The sequence below is a fragment of the Zingiber officinale genome, chromosome 5A, assembly GCF_018446385.1.
Source record: "Zingiber officinale cultivar Zhangliang chromosome 5A, Zo_v1.1, whole genome shotgun sequence".
NCBI classification, from domain to species: Eukaryota; Viridiplantae; Streptophyta; class Magnoliopsida; order Zingiberales; family Zingiberaceae; genus Zingiber; species Zingiber officinale.
The window spans coordinates 17,102,914-17,118,107 of record NC_055994.1 but is presented as its reverse complement, the minus strand read 5'-3'; the positions used below and the strand labels follow the sequence as shown (position 1 = coordinate 17,118,107).

Here is a 15,194-nt window from a genome sequence, read left to right as displayed (position 1 = left end):
GGATAATTTCTATAAATAAATCTATTGGCTTTAGAAAAAAAAATCAAAAAGATTTATATTATTTCTTTCCTCTATCTATTAATTTCTACATGTATCATAACCATGATCCTTCGTTTCTTCCTCGTCGCACCATATTTCTTCTCAACATCATAATTTTCACATGCAACTTGTTTCTTTTTCACCCTTTTGCAGCAAGGATTGATGTAGTCAACCTTTCCTGCTGCCTTCTTGTGTCGCCGACCATCCACGTTATTGCAAGCAAAGTTCCAACCAACCACCCCCTTTGCTGCCACTCACGAAAAAGGTTTCACCGGAGGTACCTTGTGATCAAGTGTCACCCGAGGTGTACCGATGTGGCCTAGCGATTGTGAATGAGTCACCTAGGGAGATGGCTAAGGCTAAGGGCTCTAGGGGGAGCTCAAAGAGTCAATTTGGGACTCATGGCAAATGGATCTCAGGTGGGTACTACTTGGGAGTCTAGAGGAGCCATGGAGTGTGCCAAATGGTCTGGAGACGGATTTGAGTCTCAAACCTAGGGATTTGGCATACATAGTTTGTGTTTCATGCTAGAAATATGACATTGGAGTCATATAGCATGATAATTGGTTTTGGATATATAGATGTCATATAAACTAATGCTAAGGATGCATTGTGGGTTGGTATGGGCCAATACATCAAGAGGAAGCCAAAACTAGGACTTTAGGTCAAGGTTCAATTGAACCATTTAGTTAGTTTTGGATTTTGTATCAATATTGGGATTGGTGATAGATACAATTTGTAATGTATTTTTCCCAAGTAGACATGGGTACAATAGACCTCTCCACAAAATTTAGGGATTTTTGGAGGTCTGTGGAATTTCTGGTGCATTTCTGAAGTTGGACAGAAAAGATTGATTTTTTCAGAAATAGGGTACCAGTCGACTGGTGCAGATACCAGTCGACTGGTAATTGTGTTTTTTGATCACACTATGCTTCTGTAAGGTTGTGTCGAAGGGGGCGGTCGACTGGTACTTGGGGCTGTCAACTGATACCAGCCTGATAGTGTTTTTCAGCGTTGTTCTTGACAATGTCAACTCGTTTAGATGTATGGGATCCATGGGGGATAAATACATGAGTTTAGGGTCAGTTTGGATGACAAGTTTTCAACAGTTGGGATATTGTTGGAGAACCTTTTGGATGTTAGGCAAAGGGGGAGAAGTAAGGTTTAGTTAGGAAAACCTTAAGTGTCTTTGCGTAGGGGGAGCCTTGTGATAGGTTCTTAAAAATCTATGTGGGAAAATTCTAGCTCATTGGGGATCTTAGGTATAGGGGGAGCCTTGTGATAGGTTTCAATGCCTGTTTGCATTTTGTTTCGGCAGTGTAAGTCCAAGTGTGTAGCTTTGGCAACGTAAGTCCCTTCGGCGGTGTAAGTCCAAGTGTGTAGCCTTGGCAACGTAAGTCCATTCGGCGGTGTAAGTCCAAGTGTGTAGCCTTGGCAACGTAAGTCCATTCGGCAATGTAAGTCCAAGTGTGTAGCCTTGACAACGTAAGTCCATTGTTTCTTTTAGCATGTTTATTTGCTATATGTTTTCCCTAACTTAAACGTATTACCAAACATAAAAAACGGGGAGATTGTTGGAGCAATCCCAATGGTCCGTGCGACCATGTGTTTTGGTGTGTTGGCAAAGGGTTTAAGTTAGGATTACACTCATTATTTGATATGTGTATGCTAGTGTGCAGGTTTGCAGGATACACATGTGATTCAGCTTGATGGCTTCGGGTTCGATGAAGGATGGAGCATCCGAGGGACCTTGGACAAGGCAGCAAGGACAAGGGCCGAGGGAAGTGACTTCGAGGCATACGCGAATGATGGCATTGTGGACGAGCCGCGAGCTTTGATGCATCTGAGGGACGAGAGCCAAAGGAAGTAGGCTTGAAGGCAAGAGTTTAAAGCTACAAAGAAGAGTCAAGTGAGTCGTGAAGGTCTGAGTGCTGAGAGAAATGTACTTGGGATGGGAACCCTAGGTATAGGGTTGTACCAATCGACTGGTAGATAGCCGTTGGCATGCCGTTGGACTGGCACCAGTTGACTGGTGCAAGGACCAGTCGACTGGTAATGGGCAAATCAACTTGTTGATTTCTTCCAAGCTCTATAAGAAGGAGCTTGGGATGGCCGGCCAAGGTGACAAAATTAGACTTGGTTAAAGTCAAATTAGTAGTCATCTAGTGCTCTAGCAATCCAAGTGTTCTTGATCGAGTTGTGGTGAGGTTTCTTCACCGACAAGAAGGATTATGTTAGCCGGAGTTTCCGGGGACTAATCCACCGATGGATTGAGGGATCGGCCACCTTACGGGCAGCCGTGGACTAGGAGCAAGTTATCTCCGAACCACGTAAACGAACATGTTAGCGGTTTGCGTTTCCTTTCTTAGTTTTAGTCTTTCTACTTGTTTGTTTGTATTTCCGCTTGCGCACTAACATTGTAGAAAGAAACGAGTACTTGGGGGCACCGTCTATCCAACCCCCCTTCTAGTCGACCACCGATCCTCCTACACTATCGACAATATTTTGATTGATTTAATCAATTGATCAGGAGGTGGAGGTCATACCTGACTTACCTTGTCGACCATTGATTCTCCCCCTGTTGAGTTGTTTTCTTCCAATGTTGCTCCCCCTTCGTTGATGCTCTCAATGCTCATTGAGGAAGAGTTGATTGTGTCTTCTGGTAGAAGCTCGGCGGTGAGAGATGTTCCGACAATTTCCTCTATCTCGGAATCTTCTGACGACAGCTCGGTGTCCATCGAGGAGTCGACTTCAAATGGTTCTACATAGAGCTTCAAGAACTTTTCCTAAAGTTCTTTTACGCTTCTGTATTTTCTGACACTGTCGAGATCCTTGGCGGGTAGTACGCTCAGAACGCAAGACTCAACCTTACCGTTTGTCATGAATTCGTCGCGCTACTCGTCATTCCACAGATGCTACTCAAGTTCTTCTCCTTCTTTGCTTTTGGGTATATCAAAACCATACGTCATTATTAATAACAAATTAAAATCAGTTTTAAAATAAACCTCCATCCATCACTTCCAAAACGTGAACTCCCCCTCGAACATTGGTGGATAGATGTTAGCTCCGACCATTAATTCGGTGCTTCGTTTGACGATTAGTCCTCCTGAAGCGCCCTGACTCTGATACCACTTGTTGGATCGCGGTGGTCGACTAGAAGGGGGTTGAATAGCCTGCAAAAATAAAAACACAAAAACCCTTCTCGACTTTTCTTAAACTAACACTTGCATAAAATAACTAAGCAGAAAGAAACTAAAGAAAGAGGCACACAGAGATTTACTTGGTTACAACCGAGTACGTTGTTAATACAAAAAAGTGTAGCACTAAATATCTCCTTCAGGCGGAGAAACCTCTTACAGCAATGAAGCTCAAAACAGAGAAGCTAAACTACAAATAAAGCGCACAAGTGTTGAATGAATGAATTGCTTGGATTGTTGATTTAAAAGCTTCTAAACCAAGGCTATATTTATACCCTTGGTCGGGATGCCCCGAAGAGGTTTCGGGCGCCCTGGGGAGGATAAAACTTTATCCCCTAACGTTCAGATCGCAATAGACGCGATCCTAGTCAAAGTTCAGGTCCGGGCGCTCGGAAGCATTCCGGGCGCCCCGGGCTGTTCCAAGTGCTCGGAATGGTTCCGGGCACCCAGAGCCATAAAGTCAACACCAGTTGACTTTTTCGTCCGGGACCTCTACTCTGGTTCAGTTCGTCTCGGTCCGAGTCTTCAACTCCGGATCCACTCGCTTGGGTGATCTCGGCCATCCGGAAAATGGCCCACCCGAACCCAACTCCCGACCTTCCCGAGCAGGCTTCTGCTCCGTCTTCTCGTCCCTCAGAATCGTCGCGTGCTTCCTTCTCGTCCACTAGCGTACTCATCCGCAGTCTTCGTCCCTCGGCCGCACCCCGTGCCGACCTTTTCGCTAGCTGCGTCTCTTGCTACCCGAGCATTCTTCCGCTCCGGCTTCTCGTCCCTCGAAACCACCACACGCTTCCTTCTCGTCCGCCGGTGTACTCTTCCGCAGCACCTCATCCCTCGGATGCACCGCGTGTTGTCCTTCTCGCTAGCTGCGTCATCCGCTCGACTACCTGTGCTCCTAAGTTCCTGCACACTTAGACACAAGGTTAGAAACACACAGGACCTAACTTAACTTGTTGATCACACCGAAACAACCTTGGGGTTCCAACAGTTTACTCTCAAAGGACTGGTGTATAGCGCCCTTAAAACGATTAACTTATATAAATGCTTCTATCTAGGTGTCATAAACACTTGACTGACTTACAATAAATACAACATATGTTTTTCCCTATATTAATTAAACAGATCATTTAAAATACAACATATGTTTTTCCCTATATTGATTAAACAGATCATTTAAAACACGTATAAATAATATATATTGTGAATAAAGGAAAGTACAACTTAAAATGAAACTACTTATTACCAAGTAGCTATTATACATTATAGAAGTTAACTTTCCAAGTATTTCTAAAATGTGCACAGTTAACTTTTTGAGCAGTTGCTATATGTTGCAGTAGCTAACTGTCGAAGTATCTAGTACAACATGTTACAATTAGGCCTTGTACATTGTAGTATAAATCTTAATAATATATTAGGATTAAAGATAATTAAAAATTAAAATAATTTTAAATAATTTTTTATCAATTTGATATACATAACGAAAATATTTTTAGGTGTACTTTCTACTAGAAAATGTAGCTACTACAAAAATATCATATAACAAAAAAACTTAAATTTATAAAAAAAAAAATATTCACAATTAAAGAACAGATTACTTGCCAAATATTTTTTAATAGGGTTTATACTATAACTATTAGTAATTATCCCTAAGAGACAATCATGAGATGATTAGGCTTTTTGAATTAATCATTGAGTTAGACTTGAATGAACCCACTCATTGGATTAAGTGTAATCTGAATTAGACTCATTGAGTTAGACTTAAATAGATCCAATTGTTGGATTGAGTCGAATTGCATGGGAATCAATGGGTTAGACTCATTGGGTAAACTTGAGTTCACCAAGGAAGTTGAATGGTCAAAATTCAACCATTGGATTGAATGGTTGATTTTGAGCCATTGGAGTAGAAGATGAAAGGGTGGAGACTCTTGGTATTCCATGGGATGGCTATAAATATCATTTGGATGATATTTTTCATTAGATTTTCATCACTTGAGAAGGTGAAAGGTCTCTTTACTTCTTATTCTTCCTCCTTTCCTTGCTTGGCCGAAACATACATTTGAGGTTGCTAGCACAACCTTGTGTGTTTTCTTCTCCATCTTGTTGAGTTTGTGAGACAAACGAAGGCAAGGCTTGTTCGTGTGGATACCGTAGATGCGCGAATGCTTGATAGTGCTGTGATCCGAGTTGTCGGGAGATCGTGAGCACGCTTCAAAGGTATAACTCTATCATGTCTTTAGATCTAACTTAGTATAAGATTATGTTTTCCTTCACATGGATCTTCTGGAGGAAATAGGTTTTTCCGCTGCACGTTTGCGTGTTTAGCAACCTATTCCCTTACAACAATGACACAACATACAAGTCGTAGCGTCTACAATGCGTAGTAAATAGTTGGACAATTATCTGCTACCAATTGAAAACTATTTTAATGTATCATCAAGATTATCACTATGATCTAATGTATTTCTTTGATATAATTTAATAGCGAGCCAAAGAACTTCTTGTTTTATTGTATTTCAAGTGTAGATGTGTAAACATTAGCATTTAAGTGAGCCTTATAGATGCCATCATGATATTCCAAGAATATCCTAATCGACTAGATGATCACCCTTCTTGTCTTTTACATTTACCTCGCGTGGTGGTGGGAGAAGTTTGGGTGATCACATCAATAGAAGAGCCTTCTTGAAATTCATAGAAGCACACCGTCTAGAAGATGGAAGAATAGAACGTGAAAGACACAAGAAGATTTCAGACAAAGATATTCCTTTCTGAACCTTAAACTGGCTGGGACAGCCATATGAAAGCTTACAATACAATAGGGAAGACAACATGGCTACCTTGTAATTTGAATTTTGGGAGGAAGACACAATACCAGATTTCAGATACAGACAGTGGATGCCATGAAAGGAATGACGAAGGTGGTGTAGGGAAGATGACACCATAGTTATGCTACTTGTAAAAGTGTCATCAAAGGAGAATGACGGAGAAAATGAGAAGGCTCGTAAAGAGTGATGTTGTGGAAGAGATAATGAGAAGTGTCTCTCTACGACACCATCATTTTGTAGGAAAAATAGGCTGCTGTAAAATCTGGGAATAGGAGTATCACCCACCCACAGTTGCGCTTCCACCAAAGTCAGATTCTGCCTGTGCTCACAGCCTATGGTTTATAACAACTATAAGTGGTCATTCTATTGAAGTGACGGATCAATGATCCATAGTAGGTATGTCTGCATTATTATTAATTGATGAGTCATCATATATTAATTGATATCAGTTAGCTGCTACAACATTATAACAGCTAAGGTAGGGTAGTTGCTATAATGTGGAGCAGCTATTGTAGGGTAGCAGTCTACATTGTGCAATTAACTGCTACATCGTTCTAGAAGTTAACATTCTAAGTAGCTGCTAGACATTGAAGTAGCTGCTACAACTATATAGCAGCTAATCGTCGAAGTAGCTGATACAGGCTACAACGTTGTAGCTGATACATTGTCTAAGTAGCTGCTACAAGGTTATAGTAGCTAGCCGTCGAAGTAGAGGCTACAACGTTATAGCAGTTAATATTCCAAGTAGATGCTACAACATTATAGCAACTAGCCATCAAAATAATACTACAACATTGTAGCAATTAACATTCTAAGTAGTTGCTGCAACCTTGTAGCAGCTAACAATCAAAGTAGCTACTACATCATTGTAGCAGTTACCTATTAAAGTAACAACTATAATGTTGTAGTAGCTAGCTGTTGAACTAGCTATTACACTGTTGTAATAGTTAACATTTCAAGTAGCTTCTACAACGTTGTAATAGCTAGTCATCAAAGTAGTTGCTACAATGTTGTAGCAGCTAGCCATTGAAGTTGCTACTACACCATTGTAGCAGTTAACATTCCAATTAGTTGCTACTAGCCATCGAAGTTGCTGCTACACTATTATAGCAGTTAACATTCCAATTAGTTGCTACGCCGTTGTAGCAGTTACCTATCAAAGTAGCTGCTACAACATTATAACAGCTATCTGTCGAAGTAGCTAGCTACTATACCGTTGTAGCAGCTAATATTCTAAGTAACTGCTAAACCATTGTAGCAGTTAACATTCCAAGTAGTTGCTATAACATTATAGCAGTTAGTTGTCAAAGTAGCTACTACACCATTTTAACAGTTAATATTCCAAGTAGTTGCTACAACACTGTAGTAGCTAACATTTCAAGTAGTTACTACAATGTTATAGTAGCTCTATGTCCAATAAAAACAAGTAGACAACAAATGTGGAAAGTAGTTGTAGGTGTTGTAGCAGGCGTCGATTTTGTATGTTGTAGTATAAATCCTTCTAATATATATTAGGATCACGGATTAATGGAATTACAAAATAAATGAATTACCATTGGTTATGAAATGGTGAATTGATGTTTAGCAAGTTCCATATAAATCATATAAGAAAAAGCTATTAAGAAAACAGTTAGGACTTGTACGTTGTAGGATATATCATTGTATAGAGCTGAAAACCAAATAATGGAGTGGAAAAAAGCTCATGATCGAGAATAGAGAGCGGTGGTATGTAAACTAGCGTCGGCTATGTGTTCGGTGGCAGTTTCTCGAGCTTCCATCTAGATTGAGAACAAGCATGTGGCTATAAGTTGTTCAAGTAGCTTGCAACACCTTTACTTTTGCTTGCACGGTAGGAGCGCGCTGCGACAGAAAACGACGGCAAAGGAAAAGGTGAGAGCGAGAAAGAGAGAGCGGCATGGGAAATTTAGAATTTGGAAATTTTCTCTCGCCGTCGATTTGAATAGAAGGCGGAGGGGGAGAGAGAATAAAAGACATATTTTTTAAAAAAGAAATTAAGCTAACAACGCCACATATACGCGTCGCTCACGAAACGTCACCTAGCATATCATTTCTATATATATATATATATATATATATATAATTTAGGATAAAAAAATATTATTGATTTTGTTCGGGTGCTAAGTCGATGGACGTTGGGGACGTGGCGCTTCTGTTGACTGGTTGAAAACTCCAGAGACGTAGATCCCTCGCCGTCGCGGACCTGCAAACACAGTACCGAGCCGAGGAGGGGTTCCCCGGCAATGGCCCTCCGATGCTCAAGTCAAACTTCCGGCAGCAAGAAAGAAAGAAGTATAGTAGAAGCGAGAACTGTAGCTACAGTAGAGATGTCAACATACCTCTATCGAAACCTGGGGATCCTTATATAGGACTCCCCAGAGGCGCGTGCACGCTCCCTGAGATGTGCACGCCCCTCAAAGCATACCTGGAATGCGTGTGTCAGGAAAGCGTGTCTGACACTATACCTCAATAGTACGAGCATATCCCTGGTGCGACAATGGAAGTTTCCACCGTACGATTCTCTATTCGACTAGGCCACTGGCCATGCCTCTTGTCGGCGAAACTGGTTCCTAGGAAGATCTCACCACCTGCTCCCTCTGTCTTTTATCAAGCCGAGCGGAGGAACCGCTCGACTAGCGCTTTTCCCGGGCCAAGCGGAGGAACCACTCGGCTAGCGCCTTTCCCGGGCCGAGCGGAGGCCCGTCGGCTGACGGCCTTCAGGCGGATGCCCTCGGCCGAATGCCGTGGCTACTGTTGGCCAGCGGGATGGCCGCTCAGCCTCCGTTTCTTCTTGCTTTGCCTTATGGGTGTCGGAAACTTGACGTCAGGCCGAGCTATCGAGATGTCGGGTCAGCTAATCCTTCTATTGATCAGGAAGGTACCCCTCGCTCGGGTCGAACGTCTGCCAGGTGTTGACCACTTTGACCTTCTGCCAGGCAGGCCCCCTCATCTTACCACTGGATCACATGCCTTCCCTTTAAGTCTAGTCGAAGGAGGTTGAATGTCCGACTGACTGGACAAATAGTCTGGCGAGTGGTTGGCGGGCCAGCCTATTGAATGAGTGGGACCCCCGCTCGGTCTCCATACGACTGATCTTTCTCCTTCGGTCGGCGATTCGTGCCTCTGCACTTGGCTATCTTGGATACTTTTCCTTACCTCTGTCGGGGGGGGGGGGGGCGCGGGTCGGGTAGCTAATGCTGACGCCGTCGAAATTTCCTGGTGATGTGTGCAAATCTGTTCCATTAAGGTCGAGCACGCGCCCATTAAATGCTAACCTGTGGGACGATGCCATGTGTCGCTAGCGCAGCCGCTGCACGTCCGAGGTGACAACTGTTGATGTGATGTTTGGCGGTTCGAATTCAACGATCGAATGTGTGCCCCGATTCCTGCGCCCTAGATCGGACGACCCCAATCAGGCGCGTCCATCTTTATGAAGCCTCAACGTCGCCGCTTCTTCCTCTGCGCTCTCCTTCTGCCTTTCGGTCGTTTGCTCCGGCGATGTTGCCTACTCCCAGCGCTCCGACGACTTCCGGCTTCTTCCAGCGGCTTTTCCTTTTCCTGTAAGCTCTAATTCCTGGTCCTTCGTCTGCCTTTCTCGTCCTCTAGCATTTTCCGGCGTCCCGCTGTCTTGCCTGGTGAACTTTCATCATTTTTCCAATGATCCTTTGAACAAACTCGGTCTCGGACTGGAGTATCATTACTGGTCTCGGACCAGCGCCATCGCCACCGGTCTCGGACCGGAGTATCATTACTGGTCTCGGACCAGTGCCATCGCCACCGGTCTCGGACCGGAGTATCCCAGACTCTCGCCTCAGTGCGAGTTATAAGTGAGCTCTGCTCTCACGCACAACGACCTTTCAGGTCGGCTCCCATGCGAGAATTAAAAGTGAGCTCTGTTCTCACGCCCAACGACCTTTCAGGTCGGTAGCCCCAGACTCTCGCCTCAGTGTGAGTTATAAGTGAGCTCTGCTCTCACGCCCAACGACTTTTCAGGTCGCCTCCCATGCGAGAATTAAAAGTGAGCTCTGTTCTCACGCCCAACGACCTTTCAGGTCGGTAGTCCCAGACTCTCGCCTCAGTGTGAGTTATAAGTGAGCTCTGCTCTCACGCCCAACGACCTTTCAGGTCGGCTCCCATGCGAGAATTAAAAGTGAGCTCTGTTCTCACACCCAATGACCTTTCAGGTCGGTAGTCCCAGATTCTCGCCTCAGTGCGTGTTATAAGTGAGCTCTGCTCTCACGCCCAACGACTTTTCAGGTCGACTCCCATGCGAGAATTAAAAGTGAGCTCTGTTCTCACGCCCAACGACATTTCAGGTCGGTAGTCCCAGACTTCTGACGGTCATGGCTCAAATTATTCTCTTCTCCCCTTGCTCCCCGGGTATTTGGGAGTTGAGGGACCGAGACGGATCCTCAGTCGGTTGACATCACTTTGTGATTAGGTATGATAAAGGTTCTGTCCCCTTATATTGCTACAGGTTTCGTTTCTATGGGCTTCAAGGCTTATCCTCACCCGTTCGGGGTTGAGCTATTACCACCAGTCTCGGACCAGAGTATTACCACCGGTCTCGGATCAGAGTATCATTAACGATCTCTCGGTCAGGCGGTCAGACCAATTCCCAGTCAGTCTTCCAGACAAATTCCCGGTCAGGCTTTCAAACAAATTCCCGATCGGGCTATCAGACAAATTCCCGGTCGGGCTTCTAGACCAAGTCCTGGTCAGACCTTCAAATCAATTCCTGGTCAGGCCTCCAAACTGCTTCTTTGTCAGGCCCTCAGATTGTTTCTGGGTCAAGTCTCCAGATCAAGTACTGGTCAGGCCTCCAGAGCACCTCCCGGTCGGGGTCCCTGACTCTCGCCCCGGTGCAAGTTATAAGTGAACTATGCTCTCACGCCTCTAGACTCTCGCCCCAGTGCGAGTTATAAGTGAGTTCTGCTCTCACGCCCAACGACCTTTCGGTCGGCACTCATCGCTCTGCTCGCAGCTTTGCCTGACACTCACCGCACTCACTTTGCTCACTTGTTGCTCTGCCCGGCACCCATTATACTCACTCTGCTCCCCGCTTTGCCCGACACTCAGCTCTCACGTTCCGCTCACTGCTGTTGCTCAGTCGGCATTCATAGTTTCACTCGCCGCTTTGCTCGGCACTCATCGTGCACGCTTCGCCGCTCTGCTCGACACTCATCCTTAGCGCTTCGCTTACCGCTATGGCTGGGTCGGGACTCATCACTTACTTGTCGCTTTGCTCGACATACTCGCCCCGCTCGTTGCTCTGCCCGACGCTCGCCATTCGTATTTCGCTCATCGTTGTTGCTTGGCAGTTTGCTTGATCACTCGCTGATACCACTCGGCTACTCGTTTTACGCCGGTCGGCCTACCGCTTAATGTTTTTCTCGGTTACGCATTCGACACTCGCTCGATATGTCTTTTGTCACTCGGTCAGCACTTATTCTTGTCGTTGCTCTGCCAGGTACCCGTCGTCCACAGCTACTCGTTCGACGTTATGTGACAACCTCGCGATATGATTTTGCATTCAGTAGCGATTCCGTGTTTCATTTGGTTGGGTCTACTCAGTCGGACTGGTGCCTCCTTCGACTAGACTTGAAGGGGAGGCTTGTGACGTGGATATGGTTTAGGGCAGGTGAGGAAATAGGAGAAAAGGGAGGGGTAGTTTGGGAAAATGAGGGAAAAGGGTTTTAAGAGAGTACTGTAGCATGCAGAGAGAGAGGGGTGTTTTTGGTTCGTGTTTTCGCCGCCGCCAACTCCTCCTTCCTCCTCATGCTTCTCGCCGGAGACGACGCCATGGCCGGCCGCCACACCTCCTCTCTTCCTCTCCCTGCTTACATGCGCCGTCACCTTCTCCTCTCTCCATCTGCTCCTCACGTCGCCACCGCCGGAAAGGTCGGTGCTCCTCTCTCCCCATCCGCCTCGCGACGCCGGTGACGACCGACCACCGTTCCTCTCCCACTCCTCCTCTCGTAGTCACCGTGAACCGAAAGAAAAGGGGGCTCGTTCGTGCATGGGAGGCCGCCGCCAGAGAAGCCAAAGGAAGGGGCCTTTTCTCCTGCCAGGTTCCTCGCCGGCGCCGACGACGGCTACCGGCTGTCACTTCTTCTCCTCCCCTTCTCCCCCTCGTGCTCAACTCCTCGCCGTCGAGACCGTCTACCACCCTTCTCCTCCCCACGACGTGGCTGCCGCTGGACCGGTCATGGCTCCTCTCCAGCTGTTCCTTGCGACGCCATCATCAGATAGTTCATAGCCGTTCCTCTCCTCCGCCTCCTCTCTTCTCTCAGCTAGCACCACCGCCGGGCAGATCACTGCCCTTCTTCGTTTCCTCCTCGCTACGTCGTCGCCGGGCAGACCACTGCCTCTTTCCGCATCGACGCCATTGTGAGCACTACTGTTGATGCCAGCAGCCACTGCCCTCTTCCTCGTCTTCACATGGCGACCACCGGCTCCGAGCACCCAGAGTTGGCTCGGGTCGTCACCCTCCTTCATTTCCCAGTGCACCCTAGCAGCAGCCGTCGGCTGATCCATGTCTTCGTTGACGGTACAACGGTTGTCATGCTCCGATCCACACTGTCGTACAATTTTGACGTCGATCCGGTATCCGATCCACGCCGTCATGCGCTTTCGGCACTGGTCGAACCTTCGAGCCATCATCGTATTTCGTCCTTCGGGAGGTGGTTGTGTTTCGACTCGTGTGCTTATGTTGTATTCTTGTCTGTGTACTGATGTTGTATCCTGGCCAGCGTGCCGATAGTTTATCCCGGTCTGCGTATCGGTGTCTTAGCCCGGTCTGCGTACCGGTGCCTTGTCCCGGCCTACGTGCCGATGCCTTATCCCGGTCTACGTACCGATGCCTTGTCCCGGCCTGCGTGCTGGTGCCTTATCCCGATCTCCGTACCGGTGTCTTATCCTGGTTTGCGTACCGGTGTCTTATCCCGGTCTGCGTATCGGTATTATATCCCGACCTGCAGCTCGTCCTCCGGATTCGTACTTCGTTCAGCTTCTCGTTGTCAAATCCAGCTCTCCAGCTTGATCGGAGTCATCTACTCTTCCGGGTCGCGATAATTTTAGCCGCGTCCCATCCGAGGGCGCCCCCCTGGGCCAGGGTACGTTTTCCGTACTCACTCCTTATTTATTTCATTATTATATCATTAGCCGGTTACTCATATATTCGTTGGATCTGCCTCGAGCATCGGGGTACCGGGGGCCGGGTCAACCCGGTCGCTAGCTGCAGGTAGCGTTGACCAGAGGACTTTTAAAGACTTGGTCAACACGGGAGCCATCTCAGCAAATCCCCCTCTGGGACGTCGCGACTTCGTCAACATTTCAGCCACGTTACCTGACAGTCCGTCTGACTCAGCTTCCGGACGGGATCACTTCCATTGGCCCAGACGTTGACAAAGACCGTCGTGTTTGCCGGAATATCGTATCCTTTGATCTTGGTGTCCCTAGTGGACCGCCGAGGGATCATATGGGCAGAGGGATGCAACCGCATTGTTTCCTTGATGATGGCCTGCATGTACGGGAGGTTGGCCACGTCGGACTCCTGCACCAGTCTTTTCTTGCCGACCGCCGCTTCGATCTCATCTTGTGCCTTGCGCAGGATGTCCGGGTGGTTGATGAGTTCCGCCAGTCCCCACTCCAAGGTGAGGGCCGAAGTGTCGGTGCCGGCGACGAAGATATCCATCACGAAGGCTTTTATATGTTCCCTACTCAATCTCACTTCTGCACTGGAATCATCTGCGATGTCAATCAATATATCCATCAAATCCTTGATTCCACCGCTCTTTTTTTTTCTCGCCTCCTCTTTTTCCTTCATGATCCTCTCCATCATCGCATCGTACCTTTGGCGGACGTCCTTCGACCTCTTATCGAACCCCTGCAAGTCCCAATTCTTGCATATTCCAATAAAATCTGCCATATTGAACTTACCCACCAACTCCGCCGCTCCCTCCACGATCTTCCTCATCTCCATCGCCTCCCCGTCCGACCCGCAGCATCGGTGGCCCGTGGTCATCCGGGATATCACATTGTTGGTGAGATTTAACACTTCGCTGCCCATGTTGATGCTGGTTCTTCCAACCTTGCATCTGTCGTACAAGGACCGAACGAGCGAGACCACCTCTTCAGTCCGGATGGGGAGGAGCTGGTCGATCGTCCGTCCTCCCAGGAGCTCCGACATGCACAGTTTCTTCAAGAACCTCCAGTGAGGACCGTAGGGCGCGAAGACGAAGCCGGAGCAGTCGTAGGCGATGTAACTGGAGACCCTAAACTGAGGGCGGTCCGACCAAGCCGTCTCCTGCGTTCTCATAATCTCTTTGATGATGGAAGAGGAGGAGACCACGATGCAGGGGACAGAACCGAGGCGGAGGCCGATCAGGCCACCGTAGCGCTTAGAGAGCTTATGGAACGATTGGTGGGGGATCGGTCTGAGATGATGGAGGTGGCCAATTATCGGAAGGGCGATTGGACCCGGCGGGAGGCGGAGAGCTGGCCGCCGGCGCCGCCATGTGAGGATTAAGATTGAAAATACGATCACGAGGATGGGGATGGCGAGTGACTGGAGGTCTGCTGCCGCCATTTCCTTGGATGATATGCTCTGCGACAAAAGCAGGGGCGTGCTAAATGTGTATATATACATTTAATTAATATTGTAATATCTTATCCGGAAAAACCAAAAACAAAAACAAAATCATTAACTATGAGTACAATTAGCCAAAATATGAAATGATAAATGAATATTTTTTTTATAATTAATTTTTTAAGCTAATAAATTACATATCTTTAATTAAAAATATAGCATTTATTAAAATATGTGGATAAATGTAAATATCTTATAACTCTTTTATTATATAGTCTCTTCAATTGTATACAAATTCTGCTTAAAAAAAATCGGAAATATGTTTGATACGGTTAGTATTGGAGGAGTCCAAGAGGAAAGGGTGAGAAAGGTCACGGCTATATAGTGGTCAAAAGTCAAGAGGACGTGACGGTCAATAGTCAAGCTGACTAGGCAGTCAAAAGGCTAGCCTATGGAATAGGCAGAGGTCAGGCATACTGGTTGTTCAAGCAGGCGAGGCCGCGGGAAAACAAAGGAAGTCGGCAAGCG

At 46.6% G+C, this 15,194-nt stretch overlaps 1 protein-coding gene across 1 annotated transcript; it reads right to left on the bottom strand.

Annotated features, from left to right (window-relative positions):
• Positions 1–13,403: 13,403 nt before the first annotated feature.
• LOC121979443 (3,9-dihydroxypterocarpan 6A-monooxygenase-like) lies at positions 13,404–14,666 on the bottom strand. The gene has a single exon (XM_042531434.1). It carries the CDS (start codon positions 14,664–14,666, stop codon positions 13,404–13,406), a length of 1,263 nt encoding a protein of 420 aa, XP_042387368.1.
• Positions 14,667–15,194: the final 528 nt, after the last annotated feature.